Below are 27,818 nucleotides of genomic sequence, written 5' to 3' on the forward strand. Positions count from 1 at the left end.
CTTGAGAACCACAGCCTTGGCGAGCTCCTTGAGTGCTTGTCCCAGGAGCACACATGCTGCTGCCCATCCTCTGTTCTTCCTTCACATCAACTACAACTGCACTCTGTGTGCTAAGTCCAAAAATATTGCTTTTATACTTGAAGTTAAGAATGCTATCTCTTGAAATTTTATTCAACAATCAATTTGTATATAAAATCCTATGAATGTCTCTATGTCAAGATACCAAAGCCATCAGCGAAAATGAATTTTCTTCTACCTGAATACCCCGAAGATGGAGTCTGTTTTGGCATGATCTACTATTATTCACTATCCATCTGCAAAATGTTTCTGTCACAGCTGCTCTACTACTGCAGACTTTCAGCACCTTACTGCTTATTTACATAATTTTGGGCCAAGCTGAAGTAGTGCAACTCTCTTTTAAAGGATGCTGAAGCCTTCACAGCTTTGCTTTTACTGTGCTTGCTCAAACCTCTATAACCCCTAATTGACAAAGAAGTTCGGGAATGCAGAGACACAGCAGTGGTCTCCAGCATAAGTGTTTTGATAAAATGAAAGAGGAAAAGTACATATTATACACATCACCTCTGGGAAACAGTAATCACAAAAGTTATTAAACATTCTGCCAAAGGCTCTGCAGACTCCTTTTCTCTTTTGGTTTTGTTAGCAATAAAGGCAGCTTGCTAATATTTGTCACTTTCAAATTCATAATTTACTACTCAAAAGGCAGCAAAGATACATTATATTTTCATAAAAGACTATGAAGTTGTCCAATTTTCCAGAGCTGCAGGAGGACTGAAACACTGTGCGGTGGCACAGGTCCTTTCATGCATTATGAATAGGGTGATTTTACATTTCAAAACAACAGTTCTCACCTTTCCCACTGCCTGGCACAGCTGGGCAGTGCTTTAGGAGACACTGCATCTTTCAGGATCAAGAAATGCACACCCCTTATGAAGGCAAAGGGATTGATAAGAGACTGAAGGAGGCACTCAAAATACAATTACTGTGTTTGGGGATGGGATTTGGTGCTTTTGTCCACAAACCTCCTCGAGTAGGAATAATAGTACTTCAATGGTCTGAAAAACTGTGCTGGAAATTACTGGGATCCAAGTTTTCATTGCTTCCTCTGAGTCGGTAACCTACAGCAGAGGCAGGTGAATTTTAGAACCTCTCTTGGTGTATGTTGATGGCATTGATGTAGAGGATTTGGCTACCCTAATTCCCATGGCCACAGCATATTATCTTCAAGTTGCTCCATTAGTTACCATACTTTACAGATTAATATAATATCTTTGGATCTCCTCGTTACAACAGGCTTTAATTGGCTTCTGGTGAGGACATTCCTTTTGGCTTGATCTCATGGAGCCTCTGCTGTAAAACTGGGATTGCATTCACAATACAGCTCTTTCTGCAGCTAGAACCCAGAACTCACCAGGCACCCCATTGCCGTAAAATTCTTATCAACTTAATATCCTTCAGACCTACACACATCATATGCTTAAAACAAACTGAAAAGGGTTTGCCTACTGCCTGCAGTCAAGCCTCAGTCTTTTCCAGTTCTTGAAGCAAAATCTCACATATGCACACTCACTGAAGCCAGCTTTGCCTGACACATCAGAGAAAAATTCCATTTTTTCCAAGCTCCATATAGACACAGAGCACATTTTCTTACTGTACTGTTAGCTCGGATTGGCTTGAGAAAGGTTTATTTAAATTCTTTTGGGGAAATTGGAGCCCATAGACACCGAGTTTGCTATCCGTATACATTCCAAGAGACACGCCAGCCCTCATCGCATCCTGCAAGAAAAGCTCCCATGTGAAAATTAAAGACAGGTTCTGAAAGCTCCCTCTTCCTGAAGCACTGATTTTGCTACACAGTTAATTCTGCAAGATTTGAAACTCTACTCTCTGCTTTAACGTCCTCCTTTTCCTACAGCCTTGAAAATGTCCACTGACAACCATTCGTGATGCACTTTTCCACTACAGATTAAATCCTTTCCTCCGTTTTCTTCCCTCCCATTTTGAGAGAGCTTATTTCCAAACCTGTATTTCGTACACTAAAAAAAACCCTGAAATAATTCCAGATCTTAAGTCTGCTCAATAGAAATATTTATTGATGAAAAAGTTCACTGTAAATGGGTCCACCTATGGAGAACAACAGCAAGCAAATAGCAAACATATAAAATGGGCCATATGACATACATGCATAATGGGGGGGAAGAAGGAGCTGTATTTGCAAAACAAACATCTGCATTTCCTATAGCACATGTAGGTCCCCATGTTGCCACAGAGAGGGCAGTGAATTATGCATCCTTCTATGGTCAGAACTATGGGGGGGCTACAACCATATGAAAAGGACTGGAAAGACCAAGCGGGTAAGGGAGAAGGAAGGTTTATTACATCAAATGAGATTCAATACTAACACAGCTCACTGCTATAGATCCTGAATCCAATATCCTACATGAGACGGACAATGATATAGTCAGTGGGAGGTCCTTCTAAGAAGGGGAAATCTGCAGTTATAGTTTTATACAAATTTTTTTTTATCCCTTTCTATCTTGAGCCTTTGCAGAAGAAATGGGACGTTTGTCTCATCTCTGCTTTTATCACACACACAAGAGACCAAAGTAGTCTTTGTACTAGATAGCTACTACTATTTAAAGCACACTGTAACAGCATCATTGGGCTGAGATGTAGCTGGATGGAGGGCACCTTGCACATGGCATGGCAGCATTTTGTTGAGCTTCAGGAGGGCAGCCTACCCACAGCATGGCAGTTTTGAGTTGAGCTGCAGCTGGAAAGCACCCTGAATATGGCATGGCAACATTGAGTTGAGCTGCAGAAGGGAGGGCACACTGCACATGGTATGGCAGCATTAGACTGACCTGCAGCTTGATGGAAGGCACCCTGCACATGGCATAAAAGCCTTGGTTTGAGCTGCATCTGGATGAAGTTCATGATGTCCATGGCATGGCAACAGTAGGTTGAGCAGCATCTGGAGGGCACCCTGCACATGGCATGGCAGCTTTGGGTTGAGCTGCATGTTGATGGACGGCAACCTGCACATGGCATGACAGCACTGGGTTGAGGTGCAGAAGGCAGGCACCCTGCACACGGCATGGCAGCATTATGACGAGCTGCAGCTGGATGGAGGGTACCCTGCACATGGCATGGCAGCATTGGGTTGAGCTGCAATGGGAGGGCACCCTGCCCATGGCATGGCAGTATTAGGCTGAGTTGCCACTTGAAGGATGGCACCCTACCAATGGCATGGCAGCATTGGATTGAGCTGCATGTGCATGACATCCTGCACTAGTTATGGCAACATTGGGTTGACCTGCATCTGGAGGGCACCCTGAAAATGGCATGGCAGCATTGGGTTGAGCTGCATGTTGATGGAGGTTACCATGCACATGGCATGGCAGCATTGGGTTGAGCTGCAGCTGGAAGGCACAGTGCCCATCGCATGGCAGCATTGGGTTGAGCTGCATCTGGATGGAGGGCACCCTGCACATGGCATAGCAGCATTGGATTGAGCTGCACCTGGAGGGTACCCTGCCCATCACATGGCAGCATTGGGTTGAGCTTGAGCTGCATCGATGGCACCCTGAACATGGCACGGCAGCTTTAGGAAGAACTGCTGGATGGAGGGCAACTTGCACATGGCATAATAGCCTTGGTTTGAGCTGCATCTGGATGCAGTTCACAATGACCATGGAATCGAAACAGTAGGTTGAGCAGCATCTGGAGAGCACCCTGCACATGGCACGGCAGCATTGGGTTGAGGTGCAGAGGTAGGGCACCCTGCACATGGCATGGCATCATTGGGCAGAGCTGCAACTGGAAGGCACCCTGCAAATGGCATAGCAGTATTAGGCTGAGCAGCAGCTGCATGGAGTTCACCCTGCACATGGCATAGTAGCATTGGGCTGAGCTCCAAAGGGAGGTCACCCTGCACATGGCATGGCAGCATTGGGTTGAGCTGCATCTGGAGGTCACCCTGCACATGGCATGGCAGCATTGGGTTGAGCTGCATGTTGATGGAGGGAATCCTACACAAGAAATGGCAGCATTGGGTTGAGCTGCAACTGGAGGGCACAGTGCACATGGCATGGCAGCCTTAGGCTGAGCTGAAGCTGGATGGAGGGCACCCCGCACATGGCATGGCAGCATTGGGATGAGATGCACCTGGGTGTGGCACCCTGCATATGGCAAAGCAGCATTGGGTGGAGCTGCAGCTGGAGGGCACCCTGCACATGGCATGACAGCATTGGGTTGAGCATCAGCTGGATCTATGGCACCCTGAACATGGCATGGCAGCTTTATGAAGAACTGCTGGATGGAGGGCATCCTGCACATGGAATGGCATCACTGGTAAGAGCTGCACCTGGAGGGCACACTGCACATGGCATGGCAGCATTGGGTTGGGCTGAACCTGAATTGAGGGCTACCTGCCCATTGCATGGCAGCATTGGGTTGAGCTGCAGCTGGAGTGCACCCTACACATGGCATGGCAAGCATTGGTTTGAGCTGCATCTCGATGGAGGGCACCCTAGACATGGCATTCCATCATTGGGTTGAGCTGTAGCTGGATGGAGGGCACTCGGCACATGGCATGGCAACATTGGTTAGAACCGCATCTGGATTGAGGGCTCCCTGCCCATGGCATGGCAGCATTGGATTGAGCTGCAGTTGGATGGAGGGTGCCCTGCACATGGCATGGCAGAATTTGTCTGAGCTGGAAAGGGAGGGCACCCTGCACATGGCATGGCAGCATTTGATTGAGCTGCATCTGGAGGACACCCTGCACATGGCATGGAAGCATTGGGTTGAGCTGCAGATGGAGAGCACCCTGCACATGGCATGGCAGCATTGGGCTGAGCTGCAGCTGGATGGAGGTCACCCAGCACAAGGCATGGCAGCATTGGTTTGAGCTACAATGGGAGGGCACCCTTCACATGGCATAGCAGCATTGGGTTGAGCATCAGCTGGTTTAGGGCACACTTCACATGGCATGGCAGCATTGGGTAGAGCTGCAGCTGGATGGAGGCCACCTGGCACAAGTCATTGCAGCATTGGGTTGAGCTGCAGCTGAATTGAGGGCTCCCTGCCCATGGCATGGCAGCATTTGATTGAGCTGCATCTGGAGGACACCCTGCACATGGCCTGGTAGCATTGAGTTGAGCTGTAGAAGGAGGGAGGGTACCCTGAACGTGGCATGGAAGCATTGGATTGAGCTGCAGCTGGATGGAAGGCACCCTGCACATGGCATGGCAGCATTGGGTTGTTCTGCCACTGGAGGGCTCCCTGCACATGGCATGGGAGCGTTTGGTTGAGCTGCAGCTGGATGGAGGGCACCCTGTACATGCCATGGCAGTATTGGGTTAATCTGCAGAGGTAGGGCACGCTGCACATGCTATGGCAGCATTGGATTGAGCTGCAAAGGGAGGGCACCCTGCTCTAGTCACGGCAGCATTGTGTTGACCTGTATCTGGAGGGCACCCTTCGCTTGGCATGGCAGCATTGGACTGACCTGCAGCTTGATGGAAGGCACCCTGCACATGGCATAAAAGCCCTGGTTTGAGCTGCATCTGGGTGGAGTTCATAATGTCCATGGCATGGTAACAGTAGGTTGAGCAACATCCGGAGGGCACCCTGCACATGGCATAGCAGCATTGGATTGAGCTGCAGCTTGATGGCACCATACACATGGCACGGCAGCATTGGGTTGAGCTGCAAAGGGCGGGTACCCTGCACACAGCATGGTAGCATTACGCCGAGCTGCAGCTGGATGGAGGGCACCCTGCGCATGGCATGGCAGCATTGGATTGAGCTGCATGTGCATGGCACCCTGCACTATTTATGGCAGCATTGTGTTTACCTGAATCTGGAGGGCACCCTGAACATGGCATGGCAGCATTGGGTTGAGCTGCATCTGGATGACACCCTGAACAAGGCAAGACAGCATTGGGTCGATCTGCATCTGGAGAGCATCCTGCAAATGGCATGGCAGCATTGGACTGACCTGCAGTTTGATGGAAGGCACCTTGCACATGTCATGGCAGCCTTAGTTTGAGCTGCATCTGGATGGAGTTCACAATGTCCATGGCATGACAATATTGGGTTGAGCAGCATCTGGAGGGCACCCGGCATATGGCATGGCAGCATTGGGTTTTGCTGCATCTGGATGGAGATCACCCTGCACATGACATGGCACTATTGGGTTGATCTGCAGCTGGAAGGAGGGCACCATGCCAATGGCATGGCAGCATTGGTTTGAGCTGCAGCTGGAGTGCACCCTACACATGGCATGGCAGCATTGGGTTGACCTGTATCTGGAGGGTACCCTTCACATGACATGGCACATTTTTGTTGAGCTGCAGCTGCAATGCACCTTGCACATGGCATGGCAGCATTGAGTTGAGCTGCATCTGGAGTGTGCCCTACGCATGGTTTGACAGCATTGGACTGAGATGCAGATGGATGGAGGGCATCCTGCACAAGTCATGGCAGCATTGGGTTCAGCTGCATCTGGATGGTACATTGAATATGGTATGGCAGCATTTGTCTGAGCTGCAGACCGAAGTCACCTTGCACAAGTTATGGCTGCATTCGGTCTAGATGCAGCTGAATGGGGGGCACCCTGCACATGGCATGGCAGCATTGGCTGGGCTGTAGAGGGTGGGAACATGGCAAATGGCAAGGCAGCATTGGGTTGATCTGCAGAATGAGGGCACCCTGCACTAGTCATGGCAGCACTGGGCTGAGCTGCAGCTGGATGGAAGGCACCCTGCACATGGCATGGCAGCATTGTGCTGAGCTGCAGCTGGATGGGTCACGTCACTCCCATATATAAGAAAGGGAGCAGGGAGGACCCAAGGAACTACAGGCTGGTGAGTCTCACCTCTGTGCCTGGGAAGATCATGAAACAGATCCTGCTGGACAACATGCATGGATTCACATAAAATTCACATAAAGAATGAGCATATGATCCGAGACAGCCAGCACGGCTTCAGCGGGGGAAGGTCATACTTACCTAATATTGTGGCCTTCTATGAAAGAGTGACAATGTTGGTGGACAAAGGGAAGGTGACTGATGTCAGTTACCTGACCTGAGCAAGGCCTTTGACATGGTCTCCCACCACATCCTCATCTCCAAAGTGGAGGGAGGTGGATTTGATGGTTGGACAACTCGATGGATAAGCAATTGGTTGAAAGGCCACAGACAGAGGGTGGTGGTCAATGGCTCAATGTCCAGGTGGAGGCCGGTAACGAGCGGTGTCCCTCAAGGGTCTGTCTTGGGACTGGTGCTCCTTAACATCTTTATTAATGACATCGATGAGGGAATGGAGTGCACCCTCAGCAAGTTTGCTGATGACACCAAGCTGAGTGGTGCGGTCGATACGGTGGAAGGAAGGGATGCCATTCAGAGGGACCTTGACAGGCTGGAAAGCTGGGCTCGGGTGAACCTAATGAGGTTCAACACGGCAAAGTGCAAGGTTTTGCACTTGGGCCGGAAGAACCCCAGGCACCTGTACAGGCTGGGAGGAGTTGTCCTTGAGAGCAGCTCGGCAGAGAAGGACCTGGGGGTCCTGATAGATGAGAAACTTAACATGAGCCAGCAGTGCGCTCTGGCAGCTTGGAAAGCAAATGGGATCCTGGGCTCCATCAGGAGAGGGGTGGTCAGCAGGGATAGGGAGGTGATTGTCCCTCTCTACTCTGCTCTTGTGAGGCCCCATCTGGAGTACTGTGTCCAGGTGTGGAGCCCTCAGTACAAAAAAGATATGGAGATTTTGGAAAGGGTCCAGAGGAGGGCCACAAAGATGATCAGGGGGCTGGAGCACCTCCCCTATGAGGACAGGCTGAGGGAGTTGGGTTTGTTCAGCCTGGAGAAGAGAAGGTTGCGGGGTGACCTCATTGCAGCCTTTCAATACCTGAAGGGTAATTGTTTAGTTTGTGGAAGATTGTGGTATTTTAGTTTGTGGAAACTGAAAAATTGTACTGTTTGATACATGGGTTTTGAAGGGAATGGGACAAACTGCTTTGATGGTATAAGGAAGTGTAATTGCTATTGGTATACAGAAGTATAATTGAGGGTGTGTGGAAGTGTAACTGAAGGTACAAATAGTGAAATCGTGTAGAAAGGAAAAAGAGTTAAAGAGAAAGTGAGTTTATGTGTGCTGGTATGAGAGCAACCCCCTGTATTGTTTCCCCCCCCTTGCAAGAACTCTTGGAGTGAGAGAGAGCCGGGTACGGAGACTGTTGCTGTAAGCAGCAAAGGGGGGAGGTGGGGAGGAGGGGGCAATGGAAGTGAGAATAGCCTTCATGTGCAGAGATGTAGGAAACCTGAAATCCCAGTGTTAGCACTGGACACCTGGAGAGAAGGAGGTGAAACTGAAATAGGATGTTAGTAGTTTTTGTAATGATGAGAGTTTGGAAAGTGAGAGAGTTTGGGACAGACACAGGCTGGAGGAGTAAGGACTGGCAAGGTATAACAGGGATGTCAGGACTGAAAAGAGGTGAACGATATGAAAACAAAACAAAACTGATTGACAAACAGATAGTAAGGGAATTGGTGATAATAACAGCTGTTACTGTTGTGGTGCCAGAATAGGGCCGTAGGACCCAGAGATCCCCTCAGGGAGAGGTGGGGGGAGTGGGGGCTTGAAGTGCCCAGGGAGGGCTCCGCCCCACTGAAAGGAAAGCAGTGTGCAAACTGCAACGGGAAATTGCATCTAGGGAAGCAGGATAAAGAGATTTATTTTCTGGTGGATATGGGTGCTTCTTACTACTCATAGATGGTTTTGTAACAGTAATAGAAGCTACTGCCCAACAAGAAAAGGTTTATGTTTTTTTTGGATTAATTAAATATAAACTAAGTAGGAATACAGAAATTCTTGTACCTGCCAGGTTGCTCTGGCAAGAAATTTAATAAAACTGGAGCTAAGGGTCCAACAATATTGACTGTTTAAAAACTGTAAGTCTGACATTAGCACAAATGGGGAAAAACAATGTTGTACCCCAGGAGTCACAGCAATATCAAACATGATGCACTTAGGGGTGTGGGCATCAGGGCCAAACATGAAGCCCTGAATAGAAGTTAAAAGCAAGAGATTGCCCAGTCAGGGTAAAGTGGTACCCTATAAGGATACATAACTGTAGAAGGATAGAAGACTTTCTGGAGTCTGGACTCCAATTTTGCAAAAATTTTTGATAGCAAGTGCTGTAGTTTGGTACAACACTTGAAGGCAAGTAATAGAATTGTTGAATGCATACACTCAGTGGTGGCAAATCCATGCACTTTATTAACCCAGTTAAGGAATGAATAGGTGGAGTTTACCTTCTGGATTTGAAGGATGTTTCTTCTGCCTGCTTTCTGTATCACAGCTTTACAAGTCGGTGTGCAGGTTTGGAGGAGCTATCCCCCTTGCACCCGGCGCTGCGCAACGCTGGAATAAACATACCTGCTTTACAACCCATCTCTGGATTATAGAGTTTGATTCCGCAAGTCAGCTAAACATTTGTGGTTGGTTTTTCTTTTCCCTAAACAAAGCGACCTGTTTTCTGCACTTGCTGTGCCTTACGAAAATGCACAGAAATTAGGCAAGCCTGAGACTCACCAAACACCACATGTGACATTTTGTAAAAGGTCAGTTTTGCAGCAGAGAACCACATATAATTATACCAAGTGTGCAACTACTTTTCCCATGCAGCAGCAGGCAGCAATGAGGCTGTTCTCATAATAAAAATACCATTTGAAAAGTAGTGTAATTAAGTGTATATCATGATGTACCCAGTAGCAACGAGAGCTCTATTAACAGCTTCTGGAACAAGTAGATCACTCCCATCCCCTGCAATGACTTTGCCTCCAATATCGCATGGCTGATAAATTGCAGTCTTCTGGATATGAAATATTTGCAAGTAATTTGCAAACTGCAGCTAATCAGAACCGTCTTCCATATTGTCACCAACCACTTCAGGCAGCATTGTTCCATTTTGACATCTGGCTATGAGGCATTCATGCACGGCATTCACATACATGGGTCAATAAATAGGAGGGAGGGTGATTTCAAGTACTTATGCTTCCATCAGTTTCTTCTGTGTACCTGTGCAGTAGCTGCCCGTCTCACCTGGTAGGTACGAATGCTGTTTTCTACTCCAGGTCAATAAAAGCCTCCATGTTGACATCCACATGCAGATTTGTCCAGCTAACACCATGGAGAAAAGCTTCTAAAAGTCAGTTCAAGTTTTTAATGAGATTGCTGAGCATAAAACCACATGATTCCCATGATGTTTCAGATTGTTTTCTGCAAACCTGGATCTCACAAGCCTACAAGCAAGGAGAAAGCTTATCGGCACAGCAACAAATAGTACGATTGTGGGTTTTTTTAAATACAATCAGTATATTGTTCTATCACCAGCTGCTTTTAAGGCAATTCACTCCCATCAAACTCTCAAATATTCACCCAAGTCAGCTTTCATCCATGTTTTTACCTCCTGAGCAATTGAATCTATAGGAACTATTGGACTTGGAGACAACACAAGGACATACTGCCAGCTGAGAACCTTTCAGCTAATTCATCCAACAGCATCTAAAGGTTCGAAGCTCACTGAGGGGGAGAACAGTATTTGGATATTAGAATTCCCCCCAAATGTATTGGGTTTATTTTTCTAAGTTTATTAATTTAAAGCTGAATTTGCACAAGTGAGGGAAAGCACCTTTCTTCCACACTGAGGAATTGGCACCATCTTCTCTCCAAAGAAAATTCTTTAAAAAGGCCCAAAAATTAAGTATACATAAATATTAATGTGTATTCATGCTCTTCTCTCTGCCAGAGTTCTGCTAAGTACACCAGTCACGTGAAAAAAGCAAGCCAGGCCATCCTGAACAAGTACAGTTATTACTGCACAATGGGTAAATAGCAATCAGACCTAGAGATACTGTTCCTATACAGGGGAGGCAAGACAAAAATAAATAAACCCTTAACCACAATAAAATCCAAACCCAGTTTAAGAAAGCTTGTATTTATTTCAGCCTCAATGGAGTCAGTTTGAAACTGTCAGAGAGACATTGTACACCCATATACAAATTTAAGAACACAACGGAGTAACTGTTACTGTTTATTAACAACCAGTTTTAATAATACAATAAAAGTATGTCCTGAGAAAGGGGAACAAACATGCTTCTTCAAGGTTTTTTAGCTGTTCTGGATCTCAGCCGTCGCTTGATGATCAGATGATCACTTTCCTTCTTTTGTTCCTCAGATTCCTGAAGAAAACATTTCAAAAGTTACTCATCTTTTCGCACAAGACTGACAAGCTCTTCTTGACCCACGCAAACATATTTCTTCCCCTAAATGGATTTCAGAATGGCATTTGCTTATTATATTTTATTCAGAAAACTATGGGATACCGAGATCATTTTAATGCAGCTTAATCACAAGGAACAAATATGGAGAATGTACAAAATCCTGTTTATCTTAAAAAAGCACACACATCTGAGGAAAGCCTGAAGGCAGCTTTCATTTTGACATACTTGTTTTCAAAAGAGTATTATAATACTTGTTTTGTGAAACATGAAGCGTTCAGAAAACATTTTTAGCCTCAATCCCTGTAGCTATGACTTGCCCAGAATTTCAGTTCTCGGTTCAGTTCCATGTTCTCAGAACTACTGTGAGAGAAGAAATTGTCTCATCTTCTTCATCCTCTAACAAAAAAAATAACAATTTGTTTTCTGCCCCTATCATTCGTCAAATCATCAAAAAATTCAGAGGGATATTACAGTATGGGCAAATGATCACTTTGCTGAACAGAAAAAGGACTCTAATATAATTAAAAGATGCAGTTCCAACAGAGCAAGAATGTTCTTAGCACAATAGCTGCCGACAGAGTCATGAAACTGGCACATCAGATCCTCTGCAAGTTGGCTTAGACAGGAGATCATAGTTTAAGCATACCTAAAAAGCTGTCTAAGTTGTGCTCTAAAAAAGCGTGTAGTAGAATAATCCCACTCCAACACACTGAAATTATCTATGATTCCAAATTATAAGACATCTCCGTGATTGCTACATCACCTACTTAGCAAACTGTAAGCCAGCCAAACACAGAGATCTTTGAGGACAAAATAAAACAGAACAGCAGGAAGACCAACAAGAATGACTTGGTAGAATAAAGAAATACCTCAGTACTTTCAACCTTCTCCTGCAAATAGATGAAACCTCCAGTCTGTTTGGACTCCTTAGTAGTTTATTTTAAGCCAAGACTACAGTATAATCACTTACCGAAGAAGCAGGTATATCTAGAGGGCCAGAAACGACAGTTGAATACAGCTTCCTTTTGCATCGTTTTGGCTTGGTCTCTCCTTCTTCGAGACTTTGAGGTTCGTTTGATTTAGGAGAAATTACTGCTGACATCAGCTTCTTGGCTAGAAGAAATTTGTTTTGATACATAAACCAATCAACTTACTGGTTTTGTGAGTCTTTAAATCAATGAATGCAAAAAAAGCTTCGTAACAAACTTGGTTTATAAATGACACGTAAAATTTAAGTGAAAATACTCAGAAATTGTATTTGTTCGTCGAGGTTCTTTATTGCTTCTATAGCTGAAACAGTTTATAGGTTCAGGTACGGCAGCTTAAAGCACGCATTAAAATGGAGTATGAAAGACAATCATGGCTCAGAAGTCGCTGGAAGTCAGAAACTTCAGCAGGAGTTAAACAACAGGCCTAACTTTCGTGCTGACAGAAGCACAAGACAGAACCAACTTTCTCTGTATACTTGTAGGTTTTCACAAATGTAATAATGAATCTCTGAAGAGACGAATAAATGCATTTACTTCACAAATCAAAGGACAAGACAACTTAACATGGCAGACAAGTTCTCTAAGAACACATACATTAATAGCCTACAGCAGAAACAAGCCATTCTACAATGTCTAGAAAACATGGAATAAAACTTATTCTACACCAACCTTTAGAGTGTATAATAGAAGGAGAGCTTTGAATAAAATCTCCAACTTTTTGCAGTGTTTCATCCTTCTTTTTAGTCAGTCTTGAAGCACGTACTCGCTTTCTCAGGAAGTAGTCTTTTCCGGATTTCTGTTCAACAGAGATGTGAACATGTGAAACAAGAGCATTGTTTAAACTTCATTTTAGTTCAACGTTATTTTAAGTTGACATTTTGAGCTTTACTACTGACACCTCTGTTCATTATGCTGATGATACCACAACGGCAAGTAATGTAGACAATTTTACACCCTTTAGGGAGTTGTCAAAATCTCAGCTATTTCAAGGCATACGTTTCTTAAAGTTTCTTAATAAGGCAGTAGTTTCTTTAAAAGAAGCTCCCAAGCTGTGGAGCTGTTTCTTACATAAGCTGTTCTAATTACATAAAATAAACAAACATACAAAACAGAAGACAACAGATGGGAAAAATCTACTACTCATACTCTGACCATGCCAAGGATACTGCTATCAGTATGTGAACATCTGTTTTTAAAAACTGCCATGCATATTAATGATATGAACCTTAGTTTAATACAAGGGCTTCACTTACAAAAGCACACGATAATACACTAAAGCTTCTCTTCCCAACTATTCAGTGTGCAATATCCTTCCCTCCAAATCATTACACAGTACAGCCATTACATGCTCTGGGGACAGACTGACTTGCCCTTTGGTTAGCTTATGGAATTTAATAGGAAGAGCTCATAAGCATGTAAGATTCCCATTCAGGTATACACATAAGGATAAGACACTGCTTCTTTCGTGTGACCACACAATTACAGGACGTACCAAGCTAGCTTCAAAACTAGAACAAAAACCAACCATTTTCTCGTCACTTGCAGAGGGTGAATTAAAAGCCATGACAGATTTTGTATTTTTCGTGTTCTCACTTTTCACAAAATCCTGGGAAAATAAGACAAGTTTCAGCCATGATTCTTTTGGAAAGAACAATTGATGTCACAAAAGTGAACACTTTAAACACTTTTGCTAATAGTAGGGAAGTATTTGCTAGTGGTAACTATTCCACTGTAAGTCAAATAATAAATAAGCATTCAATTATAAAAACAGGACATTAAGATATCAGTATTAGATATCATTAGATATCTAATGATATAGATATCTATATCTATATCATGATGTCTAAAAAGCTGATTTATGTCTACAGGTTTCAAAGAAAATACACAATGGAGTTAAGAGAAATTCCCTTCTCTTAAACCATTATCACTGAGCTTAGCTATTAGTTTTGTTCATTAAAGCAGTTCACTGATTAAATTCTTCAACTACTTTACTGAGGTAGAAATAGCATTTTTTTAATGCTTAAATGAGAATGGTAAAAAGGCATCAGATATTTTGTTTTCTGTTGGGTCTAGGTCATACCTCATCCATGTCATCACTTCTTTTCTTTTTTGCCTTAGGCATTTTCACTCCTAAAGGTATCATGCTGCCGTGCTGCTTTATCTCCGTCTTATCAGGTTGCAGAGGTGTCAGTGGGATTTCCAGCTCCGGCTTTGGGAACCGACTAGTTTTGCCATTTTCTGCAGACACTCCAGAAGAGTCGAGGACAGTTTCCAAATGCTCCTGATAGCACAGAAGAATTTTAAGTGCAAGTGTTAAGGTAGCCATGAGATTAAAAAGCTATAAAGCATCTGGAAAAGGATATGTAAGCATTCGATTTTCCTGCTGTAAGAACACTTGTAACAGAAGGAGTCTATTTCAGTTACAGCAGAGTTTTACCCTTCTTTCCTAGAACTTGTTACATTTAAAATTATTTCCAATCTATGATCACAAAAAAAGTTCTCCATGTAAAACTGAGCCTGATACTTTACAAGTCATTTTTTCTCAAGGGCACAGACAACTACACTTTTTTTTAATAGAGAATGGTGGTAGAACTGACACGATTTTCTTCATCTCAACTCTGCTGTGTCAGAATTGGCAGGAACAGGAGCATTTGATTCAAGTGTTCGATTAACTTCCAGCTTAATCTTAGGGAATTTGCCCTTCCTCTTCTACACTAGAGATGTTATTTACATAAGTAAGGTCCAGCTGGCAAGGTGCAAGCCCAGTACAAGTCATTAAAGAACTCCATTGCTATCTTTTCCCTGGAGAGAATACAGACATTCAAGCAATGACACCGTACTTAAGCTGAAGGCTATCATGTACCTGCTCATGGTCAAATGGCAGCAAATGCACAGCTAAGTGACAGGGAAATGTCAGTATGCATTTCCCCAGCAGCACTTACTGTCCACAATCCACCCAATCCTGTTTTTCTCAACAGGAACAACAAAGTCAGAACTGAGATCACCCGGACTCCTCCTTCTCTATGGCAGGAATTCAGCTAGCATATCAAAAATGAGTTCAGATGCTGGTTGAACACATGGAAGACAGGCTGCTGGGGACATCAGAAAATGGTAGATGGCTGCTTCTACTGCTGCTAGTAACTAGCAAACTCCAGTGTCCCAAACACAGACTAGCAGATTTTACTACTTACACTGTTCCGACCCCCTGAGGGGAGTCTTCTTCCTCTCAAAAAGTTACCAAAGATTGTAGAAAGACAAAAAGTAGTCAGAGCCACTTTATCAGGCTCTGCTAAGAATCTGAATGGAGTATCACCACCCACTGTATTTCCAAGAATTAAGTTGGTTAATAAAAACTTTGTTTTTAAAATATATGTAACTGCTATTTTATGAAAGTTAGCAATTAAAACCTTATATAGGAATGATTAACATCATCTGCTAACAAAACAATGTCCAGAAATCCTGCAGAGGAAGAAAATAAGTTCAATTTGCTGTGCCCGTTTCAGTGGCTCCATAAATTTTTTCCAAGTAACTTATCTAATCATGAGCCACTTCATAAGCATTAACATGAGGAGAGTTTTCAACAGCACCTGACAAAAATTCATCACACAATTGTTTCAACAGCTTTTATTCCTATCAAAGGCTATAAAAACAGGTGATCTGATCACCTTGAAAGGGATAAATAAATTAAAACTTGGGAATTGTTTAGAGAACGTGAGATCTTTTCCTACTCATTCCTTATCAAAAGCAATACAATCACAACATTTTCAGATCTGAAGTTTCATACTAACCTCAGATTCATTTAATGAAGTGAGGCTCCTAGTACATCAACGTGACAAATAATTGTCTTCAGCTTTGCATCTTAATGGAATACTTTCTCCAGTTTTAGTTTTGCTTTGTTGTTTCCTAGGCTGTAAATATTTAAAAGGAGTAAAGATTAGGCTATGCATTAGACCTCCAAAATATCTCGAGTTTTCTAAAGTTACAGTGTAAAACCTCAAGCTCAGACGCCACATGAACACGTAAGCTGAAACACAGCACAAGTGTGGGAAGGTAGTAACATCTATTCATTGTGTGATCTTCAGATACACCCTACTGGGTCTCACTAACAGTCTCAGGCAGTATTCTGCCTCCAAAAGAGAGAAAGCGAGACATTATTTAGGGACAAAATCTGTAACGCTGGTCGTTTTGTCATCCATTCCCCCCATACTCTGCACGCTCACAGCTGCTATGTTAGAACACCAAAGGCTAAACCTCTGTCTAATCTTCAGCATCCACATACGAATACATGGAAAACTGCATGGAAAAGTTCCATAATGTACACACAGAGATGGTGTTCTAGTAAATAAAATATTTTTGAGAAGATGAGAGCTCATGTTTGAGTGGAAGACAAAAAGAACCAACAAGTACTCATCACTGAATATGTAGTTAAAGGACTATATGCTAAGAAAAATGATTCCAGCTCCAGTATCTCCTAGGAAAACAGAAGAACAAAAAGGGGTTAACAAGATGTTAAGAACTGACTTTCTGTAAATATAATCGTACCTTTTCATTTACAGAGTCATTCCTTCTACTTTGTCTTTCTTCAGGTAAAGGTATTTCTGGCAAACACTGAGGGCTACTGTGGTTAATGCGTTGTTTTAATTCCTTTATAAAGTCATCTTTGTCAGCCAGTTCTTTTCTTAACTCTTCTATCACAGTTGCATTATCCTAATAAACAGTAAAAACTGCTGAGTTGTGGGATTGGCAAAAGGAATTAACACACACAAGCAGCATTGCAATTACTTAGTAGCATCAGTTTTAGAATTGCAGGCTAGAACACTTAACTATTCAAGAACAGTAACATTTCACGGATTTGTACGGTCACTGTTACAAGTGCAGTAGTCATAGAATTGCCTGGGAAGTTGTAATACAATATATTTTGATTCTTCTATTTTACTTATGTGCTTCAGCCTTCATCTCTCTTAAGATATAATAACCCGAGCTTTCATTTGTTCCCAAATCCTCGGTACTGTGAGAAAGTCGGCAGTTGTAGGGGAAGTTTTTCTATGAGAACATCTTTCTTCTCAGAGAAAGTGAATCCAAACATTCTCAAAAGAGCACAACTCATTTAGTCTTCTGTTTAGCTTCTGAAATTCTATGCTACGGCTTAGATTGGCTATCCTGATTAAAAGCTGGATGTTGAAATAAGAAATGCAACTTCCAGAGATCATCCCCCCTCTGCTTTTTGATGCTTCCCTTAATCTCTCTCCACGTCCCCTTCTGTCTTTTCATGCCATTGTAGATACTACCTCAGAAAAAGCAAAGAAAGTAAGAAACCTGAGACAGAACTACTGTCTGAGTATTGAGCCTAGCTTGGGATCCGGAAATGCTGTGAATTATCAGAAAAAGCTACAGATGTCCAGTCTGATTGTAGGATCATAAGCATCAAACTGACATCTGCTTATCTGAACTACTGAAAAAATTGAAATTTTAGTAATTAACAGAAATTCTGTTTCTGAAGAACAACAATAAAAGCTGGTGCTTTTTTTGGTTAGTTGCACATGATGTCAATACGACAGTGTTCAAGAACAGAACCACACCCAGAATACAAAGAGCAGGTACAGGAGTTTTACAGAATTTATGGGTAGCTAATCAGGTAGGAGGAAAGGAGAGCTGACCTTGCTTGAATCCTTTACGGCAGATTGTCTCAGTTCTGCTATTTCTGTCTCTTTTAGTATGGCATTAGAAGCCAAAGTTTTGAGCTGTTCTTCCAAAGCTTCTACTAACTGATCTCTCTCCTCATGCCACTTTTGAATATTATGGTCCTTTTCCTCCAGCTCCTATATTTCATGTTGAAAGAAAAGCATACACAGTAGAAACAAGCAGAATCTTTAAGACAGCCTAGAATTAATAAGTTTTTCATATAGCATAAATAAGGACTCAAGCTGATAAAAAGAGTTTATGGTAAGACATTTCAATTAACATATCGTGATGTCACTCAACAAGATCAGTTTATATGCATGTATTACATATGTATTTACTATGCAGATTATTGTATTTAAAGCAATCTGCCAGTGCTCTGTAGTGACTAATTATTTGAATATCTTTCATGGTCTACCACTAATTTCAGTTGGCCACTTTCATTTTGCTCCAATCTTTTTTTTTTTTTTGACCTTTTCCTGTTGCTTGGAAAACCTGCATCATTCATTTAATAAAAATTAAGAGCAAGTAAAATACCTGTTTAAGTTGTTGGATAGTATAGTCTTTATAATCCAGCTCATCCTTAAACTGGTTATTAATCCTTTCAAGTTCTTCCATCTTGTTCCTGAGGGATTCCTCCACAGAACGCATCGTGGACACCTGTAATGTAAGCACAGCTCACGGTTCATTAAAAGACGTCTGTAATCCAACCTGGCCAAATACTTCTTTGTTAAATAAAGAGGAATTCACAAACAAGTGCTGAGTAGGAAAACGACAGCAAGTGCAAGGTTACCAAGGAAGACATGAATTCATTTTTAAGCTTCAATTTTCCACCCCAAGCACACCCAATAAACTTTCAGACTAAGATCCTGCAAAATGGGTTTTAAGATATCTTCTTGTTTAATAATTAAATTTTAACTATTAACATCACTGAAGCTGAAATTGAAGAAAAAAAATATACATGCTTATATTAAAGAGCCTCTGGAAATTAGTCTATTTCTCTTCAAGTAAATAGCATTCTTCTTCCCAGTTATCAGCGTTTTTTCACAAGACTTAGGTTTTAGGCTTTGGAGTTACCACGGATACCAATGGCAAGTCACCAGTAACGTAGAGATAATAACAAGTCCCCTCCAGAGGCAGATTAGCTATTCTCTTCACAAACCTTATTCCAGACTACTAACCAACTTTACTTTCCTCTGTTCATTATCTATGTGAAACCATGTTTTAACTTCTGGTCCCCTCTAGAGCTTCAATGGCAACTTTACCTAAGATTTGCTGCTAGCCACACTAGTGTGAAATTTCCAGCTTCATAGTTAAAGTTTGAGAAGTTTTAACAGCAGAAAGCCAAGCATAATCTTACAGAAAAAAATATCTCAGTTGACTACAAACCTCGCTTTGTACTTGCTGAATTTGTTTCTCGGCATCAGAATGTTTGTCTTTTAGATCTGCATACTCTTCTTCTTTCCTCTGCAAATCTTTTTTCAGATTCAGTACAAGGGCAGAACTCTCAGAAAGAATATTTTCTAGCCTTATGTTAAAAATAAAGAGACAAAGAACATTACTGTTACACATCTCATGGAAACAGCAATTACAGCTTAATCCATGCCCTGCCTGTTGGTTTCTATTTGTAAATAGACTCTTAAATCTATCTAGACCAGTGACAAGATTTAAACAATTACTTTTGAATTTCAGCTTGCTTCTCATAATCAGATGCTGAAGCAATAAATTATTCAGATGCTGTACTGAGGGATGTACAACAAAACCACCAGAAATCCCCATATTATTCTTCATTTCCTTGCACACTCCTGTTTTCCCTTGGAACTCAAGTAGCATACCAAAGCATCCTAAAGTAGTAGTTTGGCCATTGATAAGCATGCAGATGCATTAAGTCGAAGGGATGTTCCCATTAACTATTTTTAACTCTAGTTCATTCTCAAAGGGCTCTAAGTTAACTCAGTGGTTACTTACGATTCTATACGTTGCACTTTCTCCATTTCACTCTTTTCCTTTTCCCGAAGAGAATGTTTCATCTGCTCCAAGCTGTTTTTCAGCTGCATAACTTCTTGAATCAGATTTGCTTCTTTGCTACTTAACTCTTCCACCTTTTTGTCTGCATTTGCAGACTTCTCCTGCAGAGTTGCTGTAACTGTCTCTAGATTAACAATAATAGATTCTTTTTCTTTAAGTAATTCGTTGAGTTTTGACACATTGTCTTCCATTGTCTTGGAAGCCTCCAGGAGATATTCAAGCTCTCTTATTTTTACCTCACAGTTGGCAACTTCCTCCTGAAATTGTGCAATCACTCTCTGATCTTCTGCAGTCTTTTCTTCAAAGTCCTGAGTTTTCTTTTCTATTTGCTCATGTAACTGATTCACAAGATCATCTTCCTGACTAGTGTGAGTTGTAATCTCACATAGCTTCATTACAAGTTGACGATTATGATATTCAGCATTATTCAGTCCCGCCTTTAGGTTTTCATTGTCTTGAAGCAGTGCTTTGATGTGCTGACTTTTTTGTGAGGAAACATCAACAATACTTCTGCATACTTCCCAAATCCTTTCAAGACTATAGTTAAAGGAGAGGTCCTGCACAAGATCTGAGATGGAAGAAGTCTGTGACTGAATGCATGCAGAACTAATTTGAGATGTCCCTGGCTCATCTTTTTCAGAGTCTGAGGAATCCTTTACACTGACAAAGTCAGTACCGATGGCATGAAACTCTAAGTGACATTTGTATAATTCATCTAATTTGGTCCGCATTTCTTTTACTTGTGACACTTTATCAATTATATATTCTTTGGCAACTTCTACGTTGTTAGTTAGTTGGGCATTTTTGTCTTCTAGTGTCATATTTATAGATTTCTGTTCATCCAGTTCAGAAGCAATTTCCCGATAGTCAGCTTGACCCTGCAGAATTTGTTCACGGAGGACATCAGCTGTTTCTTAAGAAAAAGAAAGCTCAATACGCAGGCTTGTTACCTGCTTACTGAAATCTTCTTTTTTATTTTTTTCTCCTCTGCATTGTTCTTCAAGCACAGCTAAATGACGTTCCAAGATTTCAGTTCTTTCCCTCAGTGCTAGTACTTCCTTTCGGTACGTGGAGCACTTTTGTTTCATGTGTTCAATTTTCTTTTTCTCTACAGTGTTCTTTTTCTTTCTCTCATTTACAACTACTGTAAAACAAACAAACAAACAAACAAAAAAAAGGGAAAAGGAATGTAGCTCAGATTGATTAAAATCATTATTACATAGCAGTTCACAACACCAAGTAGCAACTTCTAAGTGAAAAACTGTCGTAATATGCAAGCCATGCCCTCACATCACATAGTATTTGATACTAGTGAAGGAATTAAAGTCCTCTGAACACGTAATCAGGTGCCTCAGATTTCTATACAGAATTAACAGCAAAAGGTTTTCAGTCTGGAAGAACACTTTTACCATGGCACTACTCAAACCTTCCACTCCACACCAGTAGAAAATCTTATTAGATCTAAGAAACATGGGAACGAGATAGATAATTCACAGCTATATTCTTTCTATCTTCCCTGCTCCAGCAATCCCTATAAGGCAGCCAGGAATCACTCCATCTACATCTAAATGGTAGATAAACAGTTCTCTAAGAAATTTCATTCCAACTCACAGTCCTCTTACTTTCAAAAGAAAGATAAAACCCTGGACAAGTTGATCACTTAAGTGTTGATATCTGTCTCTCTTATTCAGTTGATCTCTAAACAAAATATGAGGATTCCTACTTCTGTCCACACTTACTCTTTTGCATATAAAGTTCACGCATAAAGTTGTACAAATTTGCAGATTCAAGTTTCCATAAATATTCCATTAGCTTGGGGCTGTTTTTTCTTTAACTGGTGAGCAATTAGCTAAAATCACATGCATTTTCTTTCTATCAAAAGCAACTTCTGCTGTATTTCATCATTGCTTTAGAATCCAGTTATGTCCATTCCATAATATGCATACTTTAAGTATTAGAAAAATAAATATAAGTCAAGACTTACTAGGGATTGTGTCACCACAACAATATATTCCATGGTGATTCTTGTACAGTCCTTTTATTACTACAACTACAGAAATGCAGAATTTTATAGCGCCCACGTGCAGCCTGCATTACATACAGATTCACATGTACTGCATGGAAACAGCCTCTTAACTCTTTTAAGGAGTTTTATATACAGCCCTCAACTGATTTAAAAGTCATACTGAAGAAACAGCAGTGGCGTATTCCACCCCAAACCAGGTTTTGGGTTTTGACTGCTGCTCCCAGCAACACTAGTGAGGGGAATATGATTTATAAGTAATCTAAACACTTTATGCTGAAAACAACAAGCAAGCACTAAAGCAAGATAAATAAGACTAGGGAGAAGATGTGTAATGTTCAGTCTAGAAGCTCCCTACAGAGGAAGTAGGGAAAAAGCATTATTACAGAGCATAGGAAACAAGACCTAAAAGCTCAGAGAATGGTGTAAATACCCTGAACTTGAAGCTGAGATAACCTAGCATCTCCTAAAACACTTTTGCTCGTGCTACTTATATAACTAATTCTACAAAAGAACCAGCACAACATACCTGTGCTCATTGTTCTACTGTGTATATTTAACATAGCTAAAGAATATATATTAAGCGGTTTTTGAAATTGGACGCTATTAATACTCACAAATAGAAGAAAATTTTAACATAGTTTCATAGTTTCGTGCGGGTTGGAAGGGACCTTAGAGATCATCGAGTCCAGCCCCCGGAATTCGAGCCTCTGTGTAGCAGAGCGGCACTTCTACCACTTGCGCCACAGGGGGGATTCGAACTCCGGGCCCCAGTGTTGCAAGGCGGCGTCTTTAACCACTGCGCCACCGGGCACACATGATTGAATACTCAGTACTTCTTAACAGAAAACTTCACGCTGACATTGTGACTATCAGCTACCCATTTTAATTCCTATGTGGAGCATTGCTGTCATTAATTTTTAAATGAGAGCTTTGGTCATATGATTAGAACAAACCCACTACTATTTGGAGTATGGAGGAGTCCACATCCCTCCCTTAGTCTCTGGTAAGATGCTTACATGTGATGCCATTCAGTGGTCACATTAGGATTCAATATTTATGCCAAATAAAGGCAGCAGGGACAAATCATCCAAGAACAGCATCTCATCCAAAGAAGGCCTTGACTTTCTCCCTTGCACATATTTTGCAAGAGGAATACAAGAAAGGAAGGGACTACAGCTAAGTTTTAGATTTTCCCTTCTACATTGTATATGCTTTCCGTAATTCTAGGAACACTGATGCTCAGCTGTGCCCAGAAGTGAAGTTAAATGCATCAGAGCTTATCAAACCATTTTGCTCAAATATTGCCCATGAGCGAGCAATTAGCAGGTCGTCAACAATTTTGATAGTTGCTTCAGGAAAAACAAAACAAACAAACAAACAAAAAAAAGCACTTGAACAGCTGATGCTACTCAGAAGATCAGCAACAGCAGTTGAAACAATCCTAAAGAAACTGCTTTAAAACTATTACCAAATCTGCAAGTGCATCAACAGATGAGGAAAAAGCAGCAAAAAGGAAAAAAATAGTGCAAAAAACTTTTATTCTTAAGCATTCAAAAATGAACAGCATAGGACCTTCTGAAAAAGGGATATTTACATAACAGTTACTTCTATTTACAGTTTAACACAGTGGCTTTTCTCCTTATACCATAAGGTACGCGCTTCACAGCCTTTTGCTTCCGATCCGGAATAGGAAGCAATTTATTGTTTTGGAAGACACCCTGTTCAACGATGGAAGAAACTGTACCTTTCTTTGGAGGTGGCTCTTCCACAGTAGGCTTATCTTCATCAGTACTGCGCTTTCTTCCCACTTCCAACTCAGTTTTCTCTTGTTTCAGTGCTTTAACTGAAAGCACTGAAAATTGGCTGCTTTCAGTTCCTTTATTAGTGTTCTCTTCTGCCGGTTCTGCTTTAATGGTAGTTAAATGGTAGATAGTCTTTTCCTGTATTGATATAAGATCAGTTACATTGAAGCTTAACAAAAGGAGCACTTAAGTCTCAGTAATCTTCTGTAGGCAAATATTTACACAAAACCATACAGCTAAAATATTTACCCGGTGACTCTATAGACATCAGTTACAAATCTCAATAGAAGACAGAACAAGTACACCTTCAGATAATGACAAGTGCAATACTCGGTAGAGTATACAAGGGAAAGCAAGAGCCTAGCAGGTTACAAAGTAAAAGACTTGCACACAATCAAGCGTTTACCAGTTTATCAAAGAATTTCCTGTTTCCAAGAAGTCAACAAAATTACAAACATGGTCAAAGAGCAAATGGTCAGCTCTCATACAAGTTCATCACATCACACTTCTGCTAAGCTGCTAAAATCACTTTCATCGTGACAGATATAATCCAACCTTAAAGCTTAGTCAGCTCTGTCACGCATATTTTAGATTGTGTCCTTGACCACAAGTGAAGCTTCCTTACTTACAAGATGACGATTGTTAAGCCATGCTGGCACTGCCAAGGACTGATTATTCATCTTTAGTAACTTATGAAAAGAAAAGCCTCAGAAGTGTTCAGGCCACACAATCTCACAGATAGAGTTGGAGCCTTGTTCTTGGAAGAAGTAATAGGTGAGGACATGACTACTCATCACAGTCAGCTTTAATACCATGGAAATACTAAGTTGTAGTGATGCAGACAGTCAAAGACTAAGAAGGGTCAAGTTGCTAAGCTTACAAGGTTAGAGATCTGAGTGACAGAATTAACTATAAATGTTTTCAGAGCTACTTCAGGCTACCAAACATCAAAAAATGAACAAAAACCACCAGAAGTGGTATGCACACATACTTAATCAAGCTAGTCTTCACATATTCAGTAGCTCGCAGTACATTAGTCAGGATAAAGTTTTATGGACTGCATAGAACATGGAGATATCCTGACCATTCATACTCGTACTTCCAACTCTACTCAACATACTTTTACTGTTGCTCTTCCTCTGATGTAGGAGTGTGAGGCAGGAGATAGTGGAACACACTGATATTTTTGTTGTTTGTGTTAACAACAACTACCTTCAGATAAATTTGAATTGTTTACAATTTCAAGCGAGTACCAGCTACATACAGAAAATCAGTTTTCCAAAAATGTGTTGATTACAAGCATAGAATTAGTGTTTTTCTTTTTATGTATAAGGATACGGAGATGTGTAAAACTCACATAATCTTTTACTTTTTCTTCTAAATGAGATTTTAAGTCTTGTAGCTCTGTAATAATGTCATCTTTCTGCACCACGATGTCCATTAGCTCTCGAATCCTTTCATTTTGTGCATTCATTTTCTTAGAAATAAAAAATAAAAAAAATTCAGTCATCAGTTTCTAATGTAGTGTTAAGTAGCTGAATTACACAGTGCATTAAAGGCAAATTCAGTTAAGCTAAGCTCGGTAAGAAATCTATTAATGGAGCCTACTGGAATAGCATTTTAAGCTACCACAAGTTGGTATTAAAACAATTTTACACATCTTCTTGATAAAGTTACCTCAGTTGCTTCTTTAAGTTGCTCAACAGACTCATCCAATTTAATCATCTGCATTTCAAAGTCTGTAACACACAGAAAAGGTTGTATTACATAAGTAGCCAATAGATAGTTTATTAAGTAATCAATTTTTCCAGATATTCTAATGTTTAGGTAGCTTTTGAACAGATTAATTAATATGCATGTGGTCTTCACTTATTGGGAGTGATTCAAAAGTTTTCTATATTTCTTGGAACGAAAACATTGCATCAACAAGACATAAAGAAGAGTAGAGATTACAATATAAAAGTAAAAATCAAGATATAGACATTTAACCCCATACTTACGAAAGCATAAAGCTGCTAGTTGCAGTTTAAAGCAGAGGGGGAAAAAAAGAAAAGAAATAACCAAAAACCGTGGAATTGCTGAACCTGAATATACACAAGGAACAAACTATCACTTATCTACAGGCTATGGTTCCAAAGGTAGAACATCTCCTCTAATTCCTACTCAAACTGGTTATTTCTCTTTTAGATTAATGAACTATTTCTGTCTTCTACCTTTCACATCGCATAACTCACCATTGTTCTTCTGCATCAGCTCTTCTTCAGTTTTAAGTAGTTTGCTGTTTTTCTCTGTTAGCTCTTCTTTGGTCTCCATCAGTTCAAAGTTAGTTTTCTCCAGCTGCTTTTCAAACCAGCCAGTATCTTCTTTCGGGTCCCCCAGGGATACAATGGAACTATGTGCTGCCTCAGCTTGCTCTTTAATATCCATGACATCATAATGCACAGAATCAAGAATGCCCTCAGGATCAACACAGGTGTCAGGCACTATGCTATGTTCTCCACCCTGAAACGTAATTTATAATCAGTTAAAACTGGTGAATAGCTGACTACATAATAGCTGTTATTTCTACAGATAGTCTGGATAGCCACTATGAAGACAGCCATACAAGAAGTTTTTAATTTCAGCTTCAAAACCCACCTCACAAATTCACATACAACACGACAGTGTTTCGTATGGGGGGAAGATAAGTGGCATTCTAGTAACAGCAAATATATTTTATAGTATTTGATGACCACGCTCCCTTTTTTTTTTTTTTTTTTTTTTAAATATTACCCCAGATTGATCTCCTTCAAATTTAACGTACAAGTTCGGACTCCCCTTTTCTTTGTAATACAGCGTAAATTTTCATTTTGTGTTGCAGAAACAAGGAAAATGCCAAAATTCCCAAAGCTTTCTGAAACTGTTCTTAAGGCTCAGCAACTATTCCTGCTAGATGAAGAATAGATGTATCTTGCTCATCATACAGCAACACAGCATGCACTTCTTTGTAAACAGCCTTGTGTTTCTACAAGATGTGCCCATAACATTTAAATAGTAAAAAGGAAAATATTTAAGGAAAAAAAAAGAAAAATACCAGGGTGTCATGGTTTAATAATTTTGTAATTTTGCTATCACTATTCCACATCATAACGTCATATAAAGCATGAATAATTTTACTGCTCCCGAACACTTGCAGTATATTGATGATATTGTCGTGTGGGGCCATACAGCAGCAGAGATTGTCAAGAAAAGAAAACAGATAATCCAAATTCTTTTGCAAGCTGGTTTTGCCATTAAGCGCAGCAAGGTGAAGGGGTCTGCCCAGGAAATCCAGTTCTTAGGTGTAAAATGGCAAGATGGGCATCGACACATCCCAGCAGATGTGATTGAAAAAATCACTGCAATGTCTCCTCCCACCAACAAGACAGAGACCCAATCTTTTCTGGGAGTAGTGGGCTTTTGGAGAATGCATGTCCCAAACTACAGCCACATAGTAAGCCCCCTCTATCAGGTAACACGGAAGAAGAATAATTTCTCATGGGGTCCTGAGCAGCAGCAGGCTTTTGAGCAGAGAAAACAAGAGATAGCCCGTGCCGTGGCCTTGGGGCCAGTACGGACAGGACAGGATGTAAAGAACATCCTCTACACTGCTGCTGGAGAGAAAGGTCCCACTTGGAGTTTGTGGCAAAGAGCTTTAGGAGAAACCCAAGGCCAACCCCCGGGACTTTGGAGTTGAGCATATAAAGGGTCTGAGGAGCGCTACACTCCAACTGAGAAGGAGATCTTAGCCATGTACGAGGGGGTTTGGGCTGCTTCTGAAGTAGTTGGGACAGAGGTTCAGCTCCTTCTAGCACCTCGCTTGCCTGTGGCCCCCCTGTCACGGACACAGGTAGATTTTTGTTTAAACCGTGACAACTACCCAGAATGCTGCATCAGGGAATTTTTGCCTAGAACTCTGGAGGACTATTTGTAACTCAGAAAGGTCAGAGATAGAAAGTTCACAC

The 27,818-nt window shown here is 41.4% G+C and overlaps 2 protein-coding genes and 1 long non-coding RNA gene across 6 annotated transcripts in view; 1 reads left to right on the forward strand and 2 right to left on the reverse strand.

Annotated features, from left to right (window-relative positions):
- LOC146753250 (uncharacterized) overlaps nucleotides 1-27,818 on the forward strand; it is a 235,405-nt gene that overhangs the window by 160,976 nt on the left and 46,611 nt on the right. The window lies entirely within an intron of this gene.
- On the reverse strand, nucleotides 11,109-20,926 carry LOC146753261 (kinesin-like protein KIF20B). Of its 4 annotated transcripts, none has more exons than XM_085530873.1 (9): nucleotides 19,948-20,926; nucleotides 19,369-19,507; nucleotides 18,517-18,639; nucleotides 17,958-18,119; nucleotides 16,843-17,007; nucleotides 16,089-16,208; nucleotides 13,826-13,906; nucleotides 12,970-13,096; nucleotides 11,109-12,424 (listed from the first exon to the last, which is right to left on the reverse strand). In XM_085530873.1, the coding sequence occupies exons 1-6, from the start codon at nucleotides 20,826-20,828 to the stop codon at nucleotides 16,125-16,127; spliced, it is 1,554 nt and encodes a 517-aa protein (XP_085386999.1). In that variant the 5' UTR covers nucleotides 20,829-20,926; the 3' UTR covers nucleotides 11,109-12,424; nucleotides 12,970-13,096; nucleotides 13,826-13,906; nucleotides 16,089-16,124. The 4 variants fall into 4 exon arrangements, with proteins under 4 accessions (XP_085386999.1, XP_085387000.1, XP_085387003.1 ...); XM_085530874.1 differs by lacking the exon at nucleotides 13,826-13,906 and adding an exon at nucleotides 14,381-14,581; XM_085530877.1 differs by lacking the exon at nucleotides 16,843-17,007.
- LOC146753262 (uncharacterized) lies at nucleotides 20,825-26,331 on the reverse strand. Its single transcript, XM_085530912.1, has 5 exons — nucleotides 26,070-26,331; nucleotides 25,513-25,574; nucleotides 25,193-25,312; nucleotides 23,778-23,973; nucleotides 20,825-21,151 (listed from the first exon to the last, which is right to left on the reverse strand). Exons 1-5 carry the CDS (start codon nucleotides 26,260-26,262, stop codon nucleotides 20,922-20,924), a joined length of 801 nt encoding a protein of 266 aa, XP_085387038.1. The 5' UTR covers nucleotides 26,263-26,331; the 3' UTR covers nucleotides 20,825-20,921.

This window comes from Coturnix japonica, unplaced genomic scaffold, assembly GCF_054131305.1.
Source record: "Coturnix japonica strain WE unplaced genomic scaffold, WE-NBRP24 Scf039, whole genome shotgun sequence".
NCBI classification, from domain to species: domain Eukaryota; kingdom Metazoa; phylum Chordata; class Aves; order Galliformes; family Phasianidae; genus Coturnix; species Coturnix japonica.

Coding starts and splice junctions, on each gene's coding strand:
- LOC146753262 (XM_085530912.1), bottom strand. CDS start 26,262: ATGGATATTAAAGAGCAAGCTGAGGCAGCACATAGTTCCATTGTATCC. Junction 23,974..25,192: donor AAGAAAAAGTAAAAGATTAT/GTGAGTTTTACA, acceptor ATATCAATACAG/GAAAAGACTATCTACCATTT. Junction 21,152..23,777: donor AGAGCCACCTCCAAAGAAAG/GTACAGTTTCTT, acceptor TTTGTTTTACAG/TAGTTGTAAATGAGAGAAAG.
- LOC146753261 (XM_085530876.1), bottom strand. CDS start 20,828: ATGACACTAGAAGACAAAAATGCCCAACTAACTAACAACGTAGAAGTT. Junction 19,508..19,947: donor AAAGTGCAACGTATAGAATC/GTAAGTAACCAC, acceptor TTTTAACATAAG/GCTAGAAAATATTCTTTCTG. Junction 17,008..17,957: donor CCGTAAAGGATTCAAGCAAG/GTCAGCTCTCCT, acceptor ACTGTTTATTAG/GATAATGCAACTGTGATAGA.